At 39.0% G+C, this 18,408-nt stretch overlaps 1 protein-coding gene across 1 annotated transcript; it reads right to left on the bottom strand.

The window, feature by feature from the left end:
* Nucleotides 1–302: 302 nt before the first annotated feature.
* On the bottom strand, nucleotides 303–16,036 carry CCT4 (chaperonin containing TCP1 subunit 4). The gene is made up of 14 exons (XM_058683971.1): nucleotides 15,770–16,036; nucleotides 13,013–13,065; nucleotides 12,149–12,238; nucleotides 11,134–11,242; nucleotides 9,612–9,754; nucleotides 8,068–8,189; nucleotides 7,257–7,389; nucleotides 5,904–6,043; nucleotides 4,054–4,150; nucleotides 3,864–3,974; nucleotides 3,642–3,772; nucleotides 3,035–3,269; nucleotides 1,256–1,369; nucleotides 303–1,020 (listed from the first exon to the last, which is right to left on the bottom strand). The coding sequence occupies exons 1-14, from the start codon at nucleotides 15,894–15,896 to the stop codon at nucleotides 1,006–1,008; spliced, it is 1,620 nt and encodes a 539-aa protein (XP_058539954.1). The 5' UTR covers nucleotides 15,897–16,036; the 3' UTR covers nucleotides 303–1,005.
* Between the last annotated feature and the right edge of the window lie 2,372 nt (nucleotides 16,037–18,408).

Raw genomic sequence — 18,408 nt, 5'->3', positions numbered from 1 at the left:
CATTTATCAAATTAGTTACTAAATGAGTTACCAGATGTAAAACACACTTCAGACTGGTTGGCTGCAATTACTTCTCCACAAATATGGAGGGCCCCAGCTGTTTTCATAATAATCCTTATGAAATACAACACAGGAGATGGTGGGCCAAGTGGTACCAGATTGTGTAGGCGCCATTTATGGTCCATATCAAAGGTCTGGCCTTTATCCAAAGGTAGACAAAGTGACAAAAACTTATGAATGGGAGCACCTGACAATTTTTAAAAAATCACTAGAGTGAACAAACTAACTGGAAGAAAGCCAAAGCAAGGACAGAGACTAATTTAATTCGGAGATTTTACATGGCTCATGGCAAGAGATGATGCTTGGATCAGGACAGAGGCAATAAAGATATTGTAAACCACTGAAGAAATGACATTATGAACCCCTATGTATAAATAAGATTTGATACATATATGCATACAGTTTTATTTGTAAAAGGAATTCCAATTTTCGCAATAATGGTTATATTCTTGGAGGAAGGGATTAGGATGATAGGGTAAAGGGACTTTTCATTTTTCACTTTGTATCTTCTTACACTGTTCTCTTTTAGAACAGCATATACAGGGCTTTGATATTTTTGTGTAAATGGGGATTTATCAGGGTGATGAGCATACTGGGCCATTTAAAATTCTCAAAACTTGTTTAAAACAAACTTAAAGTACCCAGGATTGAGACCTAAACGAACCCATAAGTGAATGTGAATTCATTTTCTCTTCTTCTACAGGTTTGTCAAGAATATCAGAAGTAACAGACTGTTGGGGGTAGAAGGGACGATAAATTAATCTGCCTTTTGAAACCAAACATTTAATACTTTAATTATGTCAATACAATTTCAAGCAAGTGCCAACTGGAAGACCAAGCCTGGGAATTTGTAGAGGAAAACAATCTTCCAAACAGCAAGGAGATCTTCCACTCCAGACACACTGTTAGTGGCTGTGATGGTGCCAGTTGGCCAGTGTTACTTGATTACCGAGTGTTTACCTGACAAGAAAAAAACCTGAGTTCCACAACTTGTAATGATAAAATTTTAACACTGGTTTAGGGCAACTACCAAATCACTCCTATTTTTACAAGTGAGAAAAGACTGTAAAAGTATGAACTGTTACCACCTGAGGACCAACAAAGTATCATTTACCACCCTGCTCCCCTCCCAAAACTCTTTTAAAAATATGCCTTTTTGACCTTATAGGGAAATCCACAATCTATTTATACTTACCACATCATCAATTTTCAGAATGCTCCGGACAGTTTCAGTTGCTAGAGTCAGTGCACTGACTGAAACCAACAGAGGCTGGACAACCAATTCCTCCAGAATGTTGGAAATACCACCCTGCCAAATAGCACAGATTGCTTTTAGTATAATTATTACTTACATCACCAACTACACTGTTACAAGTTTGACTTAATAAGGCCTTTTAAACCTCATTTTCCCTTGCCCTAGTCAAAAGTAAAATATTCCCTACTAAACTCTTCTCTGTATTGTAGGTTGTACTTAACTAAAATTTGGAAAAACTAAATTAATGCTAGATCCCCCCAATCCTAATCCCAAAATAACTATTATCTGGGCAAAAATTAATCATACTAATTAAAAACTGTAAGATCTTTAATGCTTAAACCATCCCTGAATCCTAATCTGGCCAAATCTGGTCTGCTCTTCCTTTACATCTCTCTTAAACCCTACTTTTAAATTGTTATTGCCACTATTTCGGTCCCCTTTCTCTCAGGATTACTGCATTAATTTACGATGGCCATAGCAGGCCACCGTGCCTCCAGTCTTTCCCCCTTAAAATACTTTTACATCATCTTAGCTTCTTGGTTTAAAAAAAAAAAAAAAAAAAAAAAATTAGTAGCTCCCAACTATTGGAAAACAACCCCCCTCCCACATATCTGCCCCAATACTCAAAGGCAAATTCTAGCTCTTATCTAAGCTTCCTAAAGTTAAATTCCAGTGTATCACCAACATATAACCCACAAGACAAAAATGAGTCACTTCCCGGTCCCTTTCACCTGTAAACCATTTGCTTTTCCACCTAAAATCTCATTCCCTACCAAAGATGTGTCTTCATGAAGTTTCCCCTAACCAGGCAGTGCCCTTCCTTTGGAGTTTTGTATCATTCCAAAAATATTACCTTGGATCTTCACAGTTGTTTTTCCATTATATATTAATTTGTCTCTTCAATAAAAGGAGACATTAATACAAAAAGGGCAATTATTACTGTTGTATTTACCCTATATAACCATACTTGGCTGCTGGCCACAACGGCAGCAATGGTTAACATTTACAGTGTTTATGCTAGGCAACTTAGTAAAAGCTTTCTAGTTGGTAATACGTTCAATCCTCACAACAGGCTTTTGAAGAAACTATTAACTGTCTTTGTTTTTACAACTGAGGAAAGTGAAACACAGGCCAATTAATTCACTAACAGTCACACAATCCATAAGTACCAAATACTTAATACTTTTCAGTTAAGGCATCATCTTCATTCTTACTCAATGGCCTAAATTAACTAACATGCAGATCTCATACTTAAATCCAAGATTATTATTTTTTTTTAAAAAAAAATTTTTTTTTTCAACGTTTTAAATTTATTTTTGGGACAGAGAGAGACAGAGCATGAACGGGGGAGGGGCAGAGAGAGAGGGAGACACAGAATCGGAAACAGGCTCCAGGCTCCGAGCCATCAGCCCAGAGCCTGACGCGGGGCTCGAACTCACGGACCGCGAGATCGTGACCTGGCTGAAGTCGGACGCTTAACCGACTGCGCCACCCAGGCGCCCCCCAAGATTATTTTTTAAAAAAGTTAATCTCTACACCCAATGTGGGGCTCAAACTTACGATTCAGAGATCAAGAGTCACGTTCTCTTCTAAGCCAGCCAGGTGCCCCAAAATCCAAGATTACTTTTCATTAGAATGCTTTTCATTCAATAGATGATTATGAAGCTTTTAACATTTTAATCAACATTTTCTGCAATAATTAAGAGACTAAATTATTACCTTTCGGACATTAATGCCAGTAGTTTTTTCTCCTTGGGCATGGCGGTTTCTTAGTTCTGTTACTGTAGAAATGGGATTCAAGCCAGCATTTTCAGCTAGTGTAGATGGAATGACTTCCATAGCATCTGCAAAAGCACGAACGCAGTAGGATTCCATGCCACTCAATGTTCGTGAATATTCAGTTAACCGTAGGGCCAATTCTATCTCTGGAGCACCACCTCCTGCAATAAGAGCTCTGAAATTCACAAATACATTTTTAGCTTATTTTATCCAACAGAAAGCTATTCTTTTTAAAAAAATTTTTTTTTTCAACGTTTTTTATTTATTTTTGGGACAGAGAGAGACAGAGCATGAACGGGGGAGGGGCAGAGAGAGAGGGAGACACAGAATCCGAAACAGGCTCCAGGCTCCGAGCCATCGGCCCAGAGCCCGACGCGGGGCTCGAACTCACGGACCGCGAGATCGTGACCCGGCTGAAGTCGGACGCTCAACCGACTGCGCCACCCAGGCGCCCCGAAAGCTATTCTTAATAACTTACTATTTATACCTTAAAAAGTCAAAGTGAAGAAATTTAATACTCAAAATATTACTCAGTAACTTCTATTACCTCTTCTTCACTAAACAGCGAATAACACATAGAGCATCATGAATGGAACGCTCAGCTTCTTCAATCACCAATTTGTTAGAGCCACGAACAACAATTGTAACTGTTTTTCCAGGGCTTGCACAGCCTGTAATCTTTAGTAAACAAACTCCAAATTAGGTATTTGAAATAAGGGTGAAAACAAAAAATCCAGATAGATAAAAAGCTTTATTATAATACTGTTACCTTGAGCAGTTTGCCAGAACCATTTAAATTGACCTCCTCAGCTAACTCAGCTGATCCCAGCATGTCAGCAGTGAACTGGTCAATATGAGCAACTGGCTTGGTTCCAATTGTCTGGGAAAAAAAATCAAATCCACAAATTAAGACATTTGATTAAGACAGTATTTTCACACAGATGCTAGGAATATTTTACCTTACAAATGAATTCAATGTCTTCTCTTTCAATATCCTTAACCACCATAATCTTCATTTTGTTCAGGAAATGTAATGCAAGATCACTAAGAGCATCTCTGAAATACAAACCAGGGATTATATCAATGCTAGGTTGAAATAAAAACCACTTTGCCATTCAACTGCTTTTTGTCATTTTTTTAAAAGATTTTTTAAAGCTTATTTATTTATTGGGGGGGGGAGCTGTGTAGGGGCAGGGAGAATACCAAGCAGACTCTGCACTGTCAGCACGGAGCATGATGCAGGGCTCAAACTAATGAACTATGAGATCATGACCTGAGTTGATAGCAAGAGTTGGACACTTAATCGACTAAGCTGCCCAGACACCCCCCGAAATTTGCATACAACTTTTGACTCCTCCTGCCCTTTTTTAGAGAGAGCACACAGGAGAAGGGGAGGGGGGCAGGTAGAGAGAGGGAGGGAGGGAGGGAGAATCTCAAGCAGGCTCCACACTCAGCGCGGAGACTGATGCAGGGCTTGATCTCACAACCCTGGAATCATGACCTGAGCCAAAATCAAGAGACGGACACTCAACTGAATGAGCCACCCAGATGCCCTGACTTCCCCAAAACTTAATTACTAATAACCCAAAGATCAGAGCCTTATGGATAACATAAACACTTAATCGATATTTTGCATGTTACACATAGCAGATGTTGTATTCTTTTTAAATATCTGAGAGAGAGAGAGAGAGAGCGCGCGTGCAAGCAAGGAGAGGGATAAAGATAAGAGAGAGAATCCTAAGCAGGCTCTGCCCTGTTAGCACAGAGCCCGATGTGGAGCTCAAACCCACGAACTGTTAAGCTCACAACCCAGGCTGAAATCAAGAGTCCGATGCCAAGTTGACTAAGCCATCCAGGCACCCCTATGCTGTATTCTTATGATAAAAATAGAGGAAAGAAAACGTTAAGAAAATGACGAGGAGAGGTGCCTGGCTGGCTCAGTCAGAAGAACATGCAACTCTTGATCTCAGGGTCATGAGTTTGAGCCCCACATCGGGTGTAGAGATTACTTAAATGAAACTTTAATTAAAAAAAAAAAATTTTTTTTTAATGTTTGTTTATTTTTGAGAGAGAAAGAGAGACAGAGCACAAGCGAGGAAGGGGCAGAGAATGAGACACAGAATCCAAAGCTGGCTCCAGGCTCTGAGCTGTCAGAGCCAGACACGGGGCTCAAACCCACGAACTGTGAGATCATGACCTGAGCTGAAGTCGGATGCCTAACCGACTGAGCCACCCAGGCACCCCGAGATTACTTAAATAAAACTTTAAAAAGCCACGAGGAAAATACACCTGACAGCAATGTAATAAAAAAAAAAAAAAAAAAAAAAATCCATATATAAGTGGACCCACACAATTCAAACCTAAGTTGTTCAAGGGTCAACTGTATATCCCACATATTTAAATCATCACAATGGGAAGAGAACCTAGTTTAGAGGATTATCAGAATACAGTGCTGTCCCACCAATGCAGTTTCATCCTAGATTTCCAGTGGTTTACTCACTTTGAATGTTTCTTAAACAATTGCTATAAGGGATCAAAAATAAATGTCATTAAAAAGTGAACAAAAGATTAAGGAAAAAAAAAAGTGAATAAAAGAGGGTCGCCTGGGTTGCTCAGTCGTTTTGAGTCCTGGACTTCAGCTCAGGTCATGATCTCATGGTTTGTGAGTCTGAGCCCCCACCTTGTGCTGCCATCAGCATGGAGTCTGCTTCGGATCCTGTCTCGCTCTGCACCTCTCCTTCTCACACACTTTCTCTCAAAAATAAACATTAAAAAAATAAAAAAGTGAACAAAAGAAATAGCTCCACACCTCAGAATAGACTTCTGTATGAGAAGGACATTACATCCTGTTTTTTTAATTTGCTTCACTAAATTTAGAATATAGGCTCTCTCCTCCCGCAGCACTCGGTCCATCTGGACATAGTCAGAAACTACTATTTGATTATCCATCTGTTGAGAAAAAGAATAACATAATAATAAATTGCCTTATAAGAGTTTTTTTTTTTGCCTTTAATTTTTTTTAGTGAGAAAGACAAACTTTTAATGCAAATATCATGTATCATGTATCTTCAACCAAAATCATACCAAGTAAGATATCATACTGTCACACCCAGAAAAGATCTAGGAAGATGAAAACCAACATTAACTCAGGTCTTTAACTTTTATCTATACACCTTGCTGTCTTGTATTTTTTGCAAGTACATTTTTGGTAACTGTGAAATGATTATCCTATTTCCTGAATATGTCAATTTTCTTCATACAGATATATGCATTCCTGAAATAATTTCAGTTGCATCTTTTTTACTCTATGGCTTATTAAAACAAACAAACACAAACAAAACTGGCATGCTGAAAGGAGGTACCAGGGACAAATCTTGTTAATCAGTGGTGTATAAAACAAAATTAATTTTTCTATGGGTTAAACTTTTGGGAAACACAGGATTAAAAATGTGTAATGCAATACACTGTAAACAAACCTGAGAGAAGTGACAAGCTCAACCACCCACTTTTGGAAATAACACTTATGACGAAAAGATATGAAAACACCTTTAAAAACATTTCTTTAGAGTATAAACAGTAACCTGGTTTAGTTTCATTTGTGCTAATATAGGACAAAAGATCTGTCTGCTGCTATAGGGTGGGTGGAGGTTTCTCAGAAACCTAGAAAGAATTTAGAAATTCTACTTACACTGTAACTTTTCCATAACCTATTTCATACATAGCCTCTATTGCTATTTGCCTTATCTATGAAGTCAACGCTTAGTTCAATGTCAATTGAAGCTACAGATTTGTCATGTCTGTCATCAACAATTTCTACTTTTGTCTCAATTTCACTAACTTTTTTTTTTTTTTTTTTTTAGTATTTTATTTTTATGAGACAAGGAGAGTGGGGGAGAAACAGAGGATCCAAAATGGGCTCTGCGCTGATAGCAAAGCCTGATTCGGGGCTCAAACTCAAGAACCACAAGATCTTGACCTGAGCTGAAGTTGGATGCTTCATCGATTGAGCCACCCAGGCACCCTCAATCTCACAAATTCTTTTGAAACCTATGGTTTTTATTACCAGTGTATTTTCTGTTTTTGTATTAACAAACAAAAGTCTGAGCTATTAAAAAGTCAAAACACGTGAACAAGGAACCAATTGCATTTGGTTCTTACTTACATCAGTTTTGGGAGCAGATAAGCAAAATTGAATAAGCCCAATCTTAGCCTTTTCAACTCTGGTTATGCCAGAATTTGCCACCTTTTGAGTAAGTACCAGCCCTTCTACCAGCTCACAGTCATCAATTGTCCCACTAAGAGAAAAGGAAACAAGAAGACGACAGTTAACAGGCGGAAATTTGTTAAGTTTAACAGATTGGCAATCAGGGCACACCTGGGTGGCTCAGTTGGTTGAGCGACGGGCTCTTGATGTGGTATCAGGTCATGATTTCACAGTCATGAGATCGAGGACCCATGTCAGGCTCCATGCTGAACATGGAGCTTGCCTGGGATTTTCTCTCTGCCTCTCTCCCACTCCCTCTCTCAAAATAAACATTAAAAAAAATACAGTGAGCCAAATAAAATCTGGGAGAAATAACTATTAAAAAAATAGATCACTAATAGATTAAAAATCATCAGTCGAATAAAACAGGTATCATTTATTAGTGCCCCATTCCTGAACTCTGATCACACTACTGCCTTGCCATCGTAAAAGGATATAAACAAACTCTTGAGATTCCCATATTAATACAAGTTCTTAAAATTAATTTTTCTTTAAAAAGCTTATTTATTTTTGAAAGCAACTGAGGGAGGAGCAGAGAGAGGGAGACAGGAGAATCCCAACCAGGCTCTGTGCTGATGTCCTCAACATAGGCTTGAACTCATGAACCATAAGATCATGATCTGAGCCGAAATCAAGAGACAGATGCTTAACCGAGTGAGCCACTGAGGTACCCCTTATTTTTACTAAAGTTAAAATTAGACATGCTTACCCAAGTTTCTTAACTATTTTAATGTCCCTCAGATCCACGCTAGTAGCAGTGGCTGGGTCAATCACTTTCATCACTGCATTTACACTCATTGGAGAAAGCAGACTTGAATACTGAGAGACAACCTAGAATTAAAAAAATAATAATAAAATCAACTTCACAACAGAAAAAAATCCTAGTTCTTTAATGACAAAGATATTCAAGAAGTAATCTTAACCACTTTTCTTGGGTTGCAAAGGAAGAGTGGGAACACGAAGACAACATTCCATATAAACTGTCTTGTCCACTCATGTTGTCAGTCACCAAGGGCACAAAATGTGTCTGCTTGCTTTCCTGTTTTATTAATTTAGTAAACGGACTGTCTGAATTACTAATAATTCTATAGGAAATCCAAAAACCAAGTTAACTTTATGCAGACAATTCTTATCTAAAATGATCTTAGCCCTTATTTATATACTCATTCAATCTTCAGATGAAGAAATTTGAAGAGTCACACAGCTTAGTTTAGTGATGAACCCAGCACTAAACCCAAGTATTCTAGACTCTATGACCAATGCCTGTAACCACACTATTCTGTGTTACAACTGTGGACATTTAACAGTATCATGTATGTGACTAACACTAGCTCCCCATGTAACATTGAAATAAAATGAATGTATTGATATAAAGCTGATGAAAAAAAGGGGAAAATACAGGAGGGATGAAGAGAATGTGACAGAAAACAATTAATATTAAATGCACAAGAAATTCTTAGAAAAAAAAATCAATGCTTGGGGCACCTGGGTGGCTCAGTTGGTTGAGCGTCTGACTTCAGCTCAGATCATGATCTCGCGTTCTGTAAGTTCGAGCCCCGCGTAGGGCTCTGTGCTGACAGCTCAGAGCCTGAAGCCTACTTTGGATTCTGTGTCTCCCTCTCTCTGCCCCTCCCCCGCTCATGCTCTGTCTCTCTGTCAAAAATAAACAAACATTAAAAAAATTAAAAAAAAAAAAATCAATGCTTTAAATTTGAAAACTAAAAAAAAGCAGCATTGATTATTAGGTAAGAGGGACTATGGATCGGCAAACCTGTCCTTGGTTCCAATCTCAACTTACCCCTTATTTTTTACTTATTTAGGAGAGCAAGCATGAGTGGGGGAGGGGCAGAAACAGAGAGGGACAGAGGATCCAAAACAGGCTCTGTGCTGATAGCAGAGAGCCTGATTTGGGGGCTCAAACTCAACAATCATGACCAAAGCTGAAGTCGGACACTTACCTGACTCAGCCATTCAGGTGCCCCTCAACCTACCTCTTACTGACAGGTCTTGGGTTAGTTACTTAACTTCACTGCATCTATTTCCCCATATGTAAAATGGGGATACAATTTATTTGAAAGCTTTGAAGGAGGAAATTTGACTTTAACTAATTTAGTTGTACAAATTACTTCAGTTATCTAGACACTCCAGACCTGACATTTATGAGCTGTTTAACATCAAAAATCACAATGTAAGAGTTGCAATTCTTAAACTTTAAAATGTGATTTTACAACGATCCCTTAGTACTGGACTCACCTTTGAGTTCAATGAAGTGGTAGCACTATTTAATAAAGTTTCTCTGTCACTCAGTTCCACAGGTCTAGACATGTCAGTCAAGATTTCAATACCCTTTTCCAAAGCCTTCTGGAATGACTCAGAAATGATGGTCGGATGAATCCCTGTTTGTTAAAATTTCATTATTATAACACATGAACTACATATATGACACATATTAAAAACAGAAACTTTCAAAAAAAAAAAAAAAAAAAAAAAGAAACTTTCCAGTCATTATAATTTCAAAGCAGTCATAATTTTATTTTATTTTTTTAATTTTTTTTTCAACGTTTTTTATTTAGTTTTTGGGACAGAGAGAGACAGAGCATGAACGGGGGAGGGGCAGAGAGAGAGGGAGACACAGAATCGGAAACAGGCTCCAGGCTCCGAGCCATCAGCCCAGAGCCTGACGCGGGGCTCGAACTCACAGACCGCGAGATCGTGACCTGGCTGAAGTCGGACGCTTAACCGACTGCGCCACCCAGGCGCCCCCAAAGCAGTCATAATTTTAAATTTTTCTTGAAAGTTTATTTTGAGAGAGAGTGAAGAGGGATAAAGAGAGCACAAGAGCACGTGTAAGCAGGGGAGGGGCAGAGAGAGCAAGACAGAATCCCAAGCAGGCTCCATGCTGTCAGCAGAGCCTGATGTGGGGCTTGATCTCACAAACCATGAGATCATGACCGGAGTTGAAATCAAGAGTTGGATGCTTAACTGACAAAGCCACCGAGGCACCCCAAAGCAGACATATTTTTTAAATTACCTAAACTGAGGCTTCATGGGGCGCCTGAGTGGCTCAGACAGTTAAGCATCTGACTTTGGCTCAGGTCAACGGCCTCATGGTTTATGAGTTCGAGCCTCACGTCGGGCTCTGTGCTGACAGCTCAGAGCCTGGAGCCTGTTGCAGATTCTGTCTCCCTCTCTCTCTGCTCCTCCCCTGCTTGTGCTCTGTCTCTCAAAAATAAAGAAACAAAAATAAATAAATAAATAAATAAACTGAGGCTTCAGTTATAAATAAAATAGTCTGAACAACTTTAGCTGCTATTATGGCTAATAATTTATTTCCATTTAATTTGGAACAGATCAATGCTCCACTCATGATACTTTAAGACTGAAGCCAAATTATATACTTTTCAAAACATCACAATTCTAAGAAGTAGAATAAGTGACTGGAGAGTCACTACTATGATTAAGCACTATTTACCAGTAGAAGAACCTATACAATCTCTCCCAAATCACCATTCTCATTTAGAGCCTAAGATTAGTAACACCACCACAACTTATTTTAGAAAAGCAAAATTCTATCAAGTTTCATTCAAAATAAAGCTTGGTTTAAAAAAAAGTAAGAAAGAAAAAAAAAATTTCTTATTCATATGATAAACCAAGCAAAATTTAACCTAAAAATTCCTAATAAGATTCATTATTCCAAATCAACTATCATATCTCCTATTACTTAGTATTTTTTGCCCTTTATTTAGGGATAAAACATGTCCCAAGTCCTACCTACCTTTCTGAAGAAGCTTGGTACAGGAATCTAAGAGAGAGCCAGCAATGATGACCACTGATGTGGTGCCATCTCCTGCTTCTATATCTTGCGCCTTAGATAGCTCCACCAGCTAAGGAAACAGAACATGCTAAGTTGCTCAATGAGAAATGTGAGGACCCAGTAACATCTAACAGAAATATAAAACGAATGGCTTTCCGATCAGTGTCACAAACAACTTGACTACTATTATCAACACTCTAAGATTCAACAAAATTTTTGACTTCTTGGGTTTCATTTTAAAATGATTGATATATCTGTGACACAAAAAATTCTGCTTAGGTATACTCTCTATAAGAAGCTGTATTATGATTTCTGGTTCAGACTATGGGTTGTAAATTTTTTCTCCCCAGCTATTAAAAAAGTTCCTGTCGGAAAGCATAAATAATGTTGTAGACTTGGAAGCTAAAAAAAATGCAGCATTCTAGATGACACAAGTGTCAGTTTGGAGTCCTCTGGAAGCTTATCTGAAATGACTCTGTGTAAGTAGAATCTGATTCACTTCAAAAGTCAACTTTACATAATTAAACGTAACTTTTTGATGGAATTTCTTTTCAAAGATATGGTGTCTTCTCACTTGACACTGGAATCATCACACTTAGCTGAATTGGTAATTATTTCTAATAAACACCAGTGTAAAGTTTAGACATGTGATTTATTTTGCACACAATTAAGATTACATTGCTCCCTTCCAACTAACACCCACTGAGCTAATAATTCACGGCATTTCATGTTTTTATCTCCTTTTTCCTCAACTACCTGGCACATTCCTGTGGACAAGGAGATTCATGTTTTATTACAACCTTGCAATGAAGAGCACAATGCTAGGCACACAATGCATCCTAAAAACATGCCTGCTTAACCTAAAGAAAATAAATTCACAATGCTTAAATACAATGTGATCAAAGAAACAAATTTAACTCTTTATAAATATCAAGCAATACACTTAAAAAACCCACTCATCTAAAATTATACTTACCATTCTGGCTGCTGGATGTAACACCTGCATTTGTTTCAGAATGGTGGCACCATCATTTGTAATGGTCACATCGCCTTTTCCATCTTGAATCTGGAAAGTTTTGTTTTTTGAAAACACTGTACTTCAAAAATTTTGTTTTCTTTACCCAGCACTATGACACCCTAAAAGCTCTAACTTTAAAACTTCTTAGAGAAGTTAATTTATGTTTACATAGCTTACAACTGTGCTTAATTTTAAATTCTCTTCCCTTATGTTAGTATACTGACTTAAGAATATACAGCAACAGCTTAACTTTACAAGTGCAATACTTGGCTTTACTCTAGCTTTTTTTTTGTTTGTTCGAAGTGAAGGAATCTAGACACTGGATATAATTACTATTATTCCTGGGTTCATATCCATAGTAACAAATGACACTATGGATCTCCAAAAAAGATAGCATCAAGAACATAATGTACACACTTCTCACAGTTGAAATAGTAACTTATTTCTTGGTATTCTCAACTTAGCAGTATTCTCTTGCTGGAAGAACAAGTGAAATTCTACAGACCCATAGAGGGTCACAGTTATTTACCAATAAGAAAACACTGAACTCAAGCGCTCATAGCTATAGCCTTACTGTACTTTCCATGTAACAAAACAACAGAGAACTACTCTGGCAGACATACTTTCAATGTTAAAAGCGTCAAATAAAATATGAATTATAGTTAAGTCCTACTCACTCCAAAGCAATCTGTTATTCTTCTAAACTTTCAAAGTACTTTTCTAATACTTTTTATTTTTTAAGCAGCACATCCTAACCCTCTACTGAGATTTTGCAGTGTGGACAATAGCACTCAATCTGTAACAAACAGTTCAAGTTTTTACCATTTTATCCATTCCTTTTGGTCCAAGGCTTGTTCTAATAGCATCAGCAACAGCTGTAAACAGAAGGAAAAAATCAAGGCTCTTAAAACAAAAACAAACAAAAAAACCCATGAAGTATTTCTCCTTTCAAATGATCATTTTGTCCTTATTAGGATATGGTATACAACTGTTTATACTGTGTCCACTAAAGAAAATTCACTGTCTAATAATAATCTACTGGAAACAGTAATTCCTTTAATTGTATGACATTTCATCTTTTGTTGGTACAAGTCACTGTAAATAACTTTGTGCCCTACCTATGGCAGAATACATTTTAAAAATTTACCTAATCTTTCCCTAAATATCAAAATAAATACAATGTAGTCTGAATGAAGACTGTATTTTCTCCATTCCTTAAGACTTCCTAATATGCTATATAATTCCATTTATTTGTCTATTCTGTCTCTCCTACCTAAACAGTAATTTCTGAGGGCAAAGAGTTTTGTCCGCTAACGTGAGGCCAGTATATATATATGGCCCACGGTAAAATACCCTTTGGACACCTTCCAACCCTGTCACCAAATAAACCAAAACAAAGAGCCCAAATCTTAACCCAAACAAAAACCCAAAACTAAAACCCCAGCTTTCAGTCATCATCAATACATTATGAAATATATCTGGGGCGCCTGGGTGGCTCAGTCGGTTAAGCGGACGACTTTGGCTCAGGTCATGATCTCACGGTCCATGAGTTCGAGCCCCGCGTCGGGCTCTGTGCTGACAGCTCAGAGCCTGGAGCCTGTTTCGGATTCTGTGTCTCCCTCCCTCTGACCCTCCCCCGTTCATGCTGTCTGTCTGTCTCAAAAATAAATAAACGTTTAAAAAAAAAAAAGTGGATACTTGAAATATATCTGGATATACAGTCTACTGTTCCAAAGTTACTTATTATTTGTCCCTAAGGATGTTTGTTTTAATAGTCCATTTACTATTTTCTAAGAAAAATTAGATGTGATGAACAGTCAAGTCAAATCCCCTTTTCTTTGACAAGCCTAAGACAAATAATTAGGCCTTCCCCTTCCTCACCTACCACCTCACCCCATATACACAAGGCTGAGATTGTGACCTAATCATTGTATACGCCACAACCAGCATAATACTTCCTCCTTTATTGTGTGAATGATAAAGATCTTTAGAGAAAATATTTGCTATAATTTAAAATTTTATTTTGTAATTTTAGGCTGCTGTTCCTAATTATCCAGTCAATATTACGTTTTCAGGCTACTGTAGTGTACCCACATGGCCATGATTCTACAAGCAGACCAATTCACTTTAAGAATGCCCTCACATTCAGGACACCTGGCTGGCTCCGTATGGAGAATATGTGACTTTAATCTCAGAGTAGCGGGTTCAAGCCCCACGCTGGGGCTATTTAAAAAAAGGCAAAAAAAAAAAAAAAAAAAAAAAAAAAGGCTCTGACATTCACCTGCAAAAAGTTAGATAACACACACATTATCCAAAAAAAAATAAAAGATTTTTTAGACTGCTTACATTTCCAAAACTGTCAGATGTTTAACATACTGTGTGGCACACAGTACAGTCTGTTAAATGACTCATGCTGAATAATACTAGACTTTTTTTTCACATTATCAAACAATCTGGGTGGGTGGGGGGGCATTTTTTGGGTAACATCTAAATAAAAAACTGGCTCCCTGAATTAAACCGAAAATGCACCTAACTAAAGCAACTTTCCTCGATCAAGTTTGTTGAGTTTTGTCTGACTTGGAAAGACTAGTAGTCTCTGTTCTGAGTTCTCTTCAAGGTCAGGTTCACAGATAATTCATGTAGCCTCTGCTCACCGACCCTTCAATATTGGCCCCATTTTACCCTTCCAATCTCACCTCTCGCTTCATGCACTTTATGCCGTGATGGAATGCTCACTGTGTTTCAATATTCAATACACACTAGGTAACATCTCTAAGCCTTTGTTCTCATTTTTCCTTCCAGATTCTTCTATCTCAACTCGACTATTCTTAATTCTCACAACTCTAAAAAGAAAAGCCTCAATTTTACGGGGGAGAAAACCCTGGCTAGAGGTCGAAAGCCACCGAGAGAATTGTAACTCAGGTCTTCATTTCTACCATACACCAAAATATTCTATAAAACGAAAACGCCAACAAACTGTCCATATTTCTAGACTTGTTTGTGTTTCGTTGCACATACAGGGAGAACATAAAAGCACAGCCTAGATCTTTCCATATTCCCGAACAGGACGGTTAAGTCTTTCCCACAGCGCAATACAAAGGTCCCCGCCCCAATATAAGCACTAAGTTCTCAATTCGTTTCATTACTTGCGCCAAGAGCTTACTTAAATGGTACTTTTCAAGGGCAAGAAAACTAAAATGAATTATGCAAACAACATTCTACCAATGGAACCAATAAGGAGATAAGCGACAGGGCTCTTGTGTCAGATCCCAAAGGACTGCAGCCGCACGTGCGGGCCTCGGCTGCTTTCTACTGGAGTGTGATGAGCGACCGAGGATGAAAACTTACGGGCGTCTGAGACCCAGAATGGGGCCAGTCCAAAGGTCTCCATACTAGGCACTGGGAATTACCGGCAAAAAACAGCACAGATCCCTCCAAAGAGGGATCTTTCCATCTATCACTGGAAAGACGAGATCATCTCAAGGAACAGAAAATGTGCCTTGGCAACCCAAGATCAGAATGACAGTGCAGACAGAACTCGACCCCGCACGGCCGCAGGTCAGACCCTGGGAGCGATACCTTTGGCCGCGGAGATGTTGCTGAAGCGGATCTGGGCCGGCTTGTCACGGTCCTGATAGGCGCTTTTGTTGCGGCCGCCGGCAGCCCCGGCGGGGGCCCCGCTCCGGGGAGCCACGTTCTCCGGCATGGCAAGGTCGGCTGGGTCTGCGTGGGCTTGGGGAGGACGGATGGAGCCGGATTCCGGACGGCCGCAGAATAACGGAACGCACCCACGGCCTTCACGAACCTTCCAGAAAGCGGCGAGGGCGCCGGGGGGAGGAGGTGGAGAAGGGGGCCTGCCAAGTGGTGCGGCGCCGACGTGACGTAGCAGGCTGCCCGCCGCGCGCCTGTTGAGGCAGCTGCGGCAGGGAGCTGGGGGTTTACAAGGAGTCTTGGCCCCGGGCCCTGGGGGTGGAGGCATGGTGGGGGAGGACCCTTGCGAGGCCGACCGATCATCCAGTGATTTTAAAGGCGGGTGTTGGCCACCCACGTCGCCGGTGGCTCTGTGCTCGCCTGTAAGGTCCCTTCCGTTAACTCAAACTAGAAGCGTCTGCGAGGCGTTGTGGTCTCCCTGGTTACTCCTGAAAGGGCGGGACTGAGCCCTTTTTTGCTGGGTCGCTTAGTCTTGTATTTTATTCATTTTGAAATAAATGAATATTCGGTTTTGTTCATTTTGAGATAGAGTCGGAAGAGAGAGATTTGGAATGGGTATCTGTTTTCATATGCTTGAAGTGTTGTCTCCTATTGATTGATATTGAGTGGTAGAGATTAAGTGTACCGTCATTAAATCCCAGGGAATCTTACACGTTTTGAAGCTATGATTGCCTGCCAAACCAGCAGTCCTTGTCTAGTATAACCTTCTCGTTGTGTACTAGTTTCTTACACGTGACATGAGCCACACACAGGGAGCCTAAGAATTTTAATTACGATCATTTAGTTCAGTTATGTGCTAGGTGCATTGCTAAACGCTTTACACGTTTTATCTCATTAACCTTCACAATACGATAATTCTATGAAGTGAGGGCCATTATTATTTTTTTTTTAGTAGATAAGGGAACCAAAACAAAGAACCGAAGCCCAAGGGGTACCTGTAAATAGATTGAAACCGTGTTCCCATACTGAGCTACTGACTTCCCCCGTCAAAAACTAAAACGGTTGGGCTTCTATGACCATTGTGTTTTATTATGGAAGTTCATGTAGGTGAAGTTCATTCAATGTTTATTCACGAGTGATTATTAAGCTTCCATAAAAGTGGCGGTTGCTTGGGATAGGTTCCAGAGTAGTATTTAATTCTGTGATCACACGCATTCAGGAAATTAGCACTAGAAGATAAGTCTTCCTGGGTGCTCTCTGAGCTGTATGCTTTTGATGCTGACTTCTCTTTTAAAAGGACCAGACTCTTGGGCACCCAGGTAGCTCAGTACGTTAAGCCCCCCACTCTTGATTTCAGCTCTGGTCATGATCTCACCGGTAGTGTGTTCAAGCCGGGCATGGCATCTGGCTCTGTGCTGACTGTCGAGCCTGCTTGGGATTCTCTCTCTCTCTCTCTCTCTCTGCCCCTCCCCCATTCGTGCTGTCTCTCTCAAAATAAACTAAAAAAAAAAAAAAAAAAATCCAGACTTTTTCCATGTAGCCATAAATGTCCTATGATTACTTGTTGAGACAACTGTTGTGTGGTGATGGAAATAGCATAAATTTGGGGATCTAAAATCCTGGCCTTGAGTTCTTCTACTCTGCTACTAATTGGTTATGTGATCTTAGGCAAGTCATTTGTTTTCTGGATCTCATTTTCCTCAGCTGTATAATAGGATTGAATTACATGATCTCTAAAGGGTTAAACTCTACCAATTTTATTAGTGTAAGAAGTAGACCTATTAGCTGTAATGGACAGAGCAGAATTTGGAAGATGCCATTACTAGCTTTTTGGGACAGTCTCCATGAGTAAGACAATTGCTTTGATTATCCTAAAGCTTTCAAGTTATAAATATTTTTTTTTCTTTTTCTGTAACAAATTGGAATTACTTAGCTCCCCCCTACCCCAGACTTATACAATAGATCAATGCTGAAGATTTGATTGCTTAAAAGTGTTGATGTACATTAATTCCTAATTAGAATTGGATTACAGTAAGTATTAAAATATGCAAACTTTTGTATCCTATGCAAAGCATTGTTAATAGCGAAGGATGAAAATATTGAAAAAAATCCTATCAGATCCAAGCAGACACAAAGTGTGAGAATGTTGACAATAGTAATAGCCTTATGGAGATTCTTTAATGATTTGTAAAGTAGATTTTATAAAATAGTAACACTTAGCCAATCATCCAGATGAGGATTGTCTTCTCTAGGATGGATACTGAACCACTTGCTAAGCCCCTAGTAACAAGACTGAATGAGGCACTGGCAGGGGTTGGAAAAGGAGGGAAGGATGTGTATATATTCCCTCTTTCCACACAAAAGACAATGGTAAAAACTTCAGTGTGAAAACAATAGTTATTATGTATTATCTATTTTTCTTCTACCTTGCATTAATGTTATTGAGACCACAATTAAGCCCTATTTTCCTCAGCCATATTGCTCGCATCAAACTTTTTTTGTTTACCTTACAACATTACATGAAGCACAGGCCTGTTTTCCTTAAATATACTTTGATTTTCCTAATT

The sequence above is a fragment of the Neofelis nebulosa genome, chromosome 9 (genome assembly GCF_028018385.1).
Source record: "Neofelis nebulosa isolate mNeoNeb1 chromosome 9, mNeoNeb1.pri, whole genome shotgun sequence".
NCBI classification, from domain to species: domain Eukaryota; kingdom Metazoa; phylum Chordata; class Mammalia; order Carnivora; family Felidae; genus Neofelis; species Neofelis nebulosa.
Note: the sequence above shows the minus strand (reverse complement) of the source record. Positions and strands in the feature narration are given on the sequence as shown.

What these genes read in the sequence shown, in the direction of transcription:
- CCT4 (XM_058683971.1), bottom strand. Translation starts at nt 15,896, where the DNA reads ATGCCGGAGAACGTGGCTCCCCGGAGCGGGGCCCCCGCCGGGGCTGCC. An exon ending in CGCTGTTTAGTGAAGAAGAG is followed by an intron (nt 3,270 to 3,641) that starts GTAATAGAAGTT and finishes TGTGAATTTCAG; the next exon opens with AGCTCTTATTGCAGGAGGTG. An exon ending in CTGGCATTAATGTCCGAAAG is followed by an intron (nt 1,370 to 3,034) that starts GTAATAATTTAG and finishes GCTATTTGGCAG; the next exon opens with GGTGGTATTTCCAACATTCT.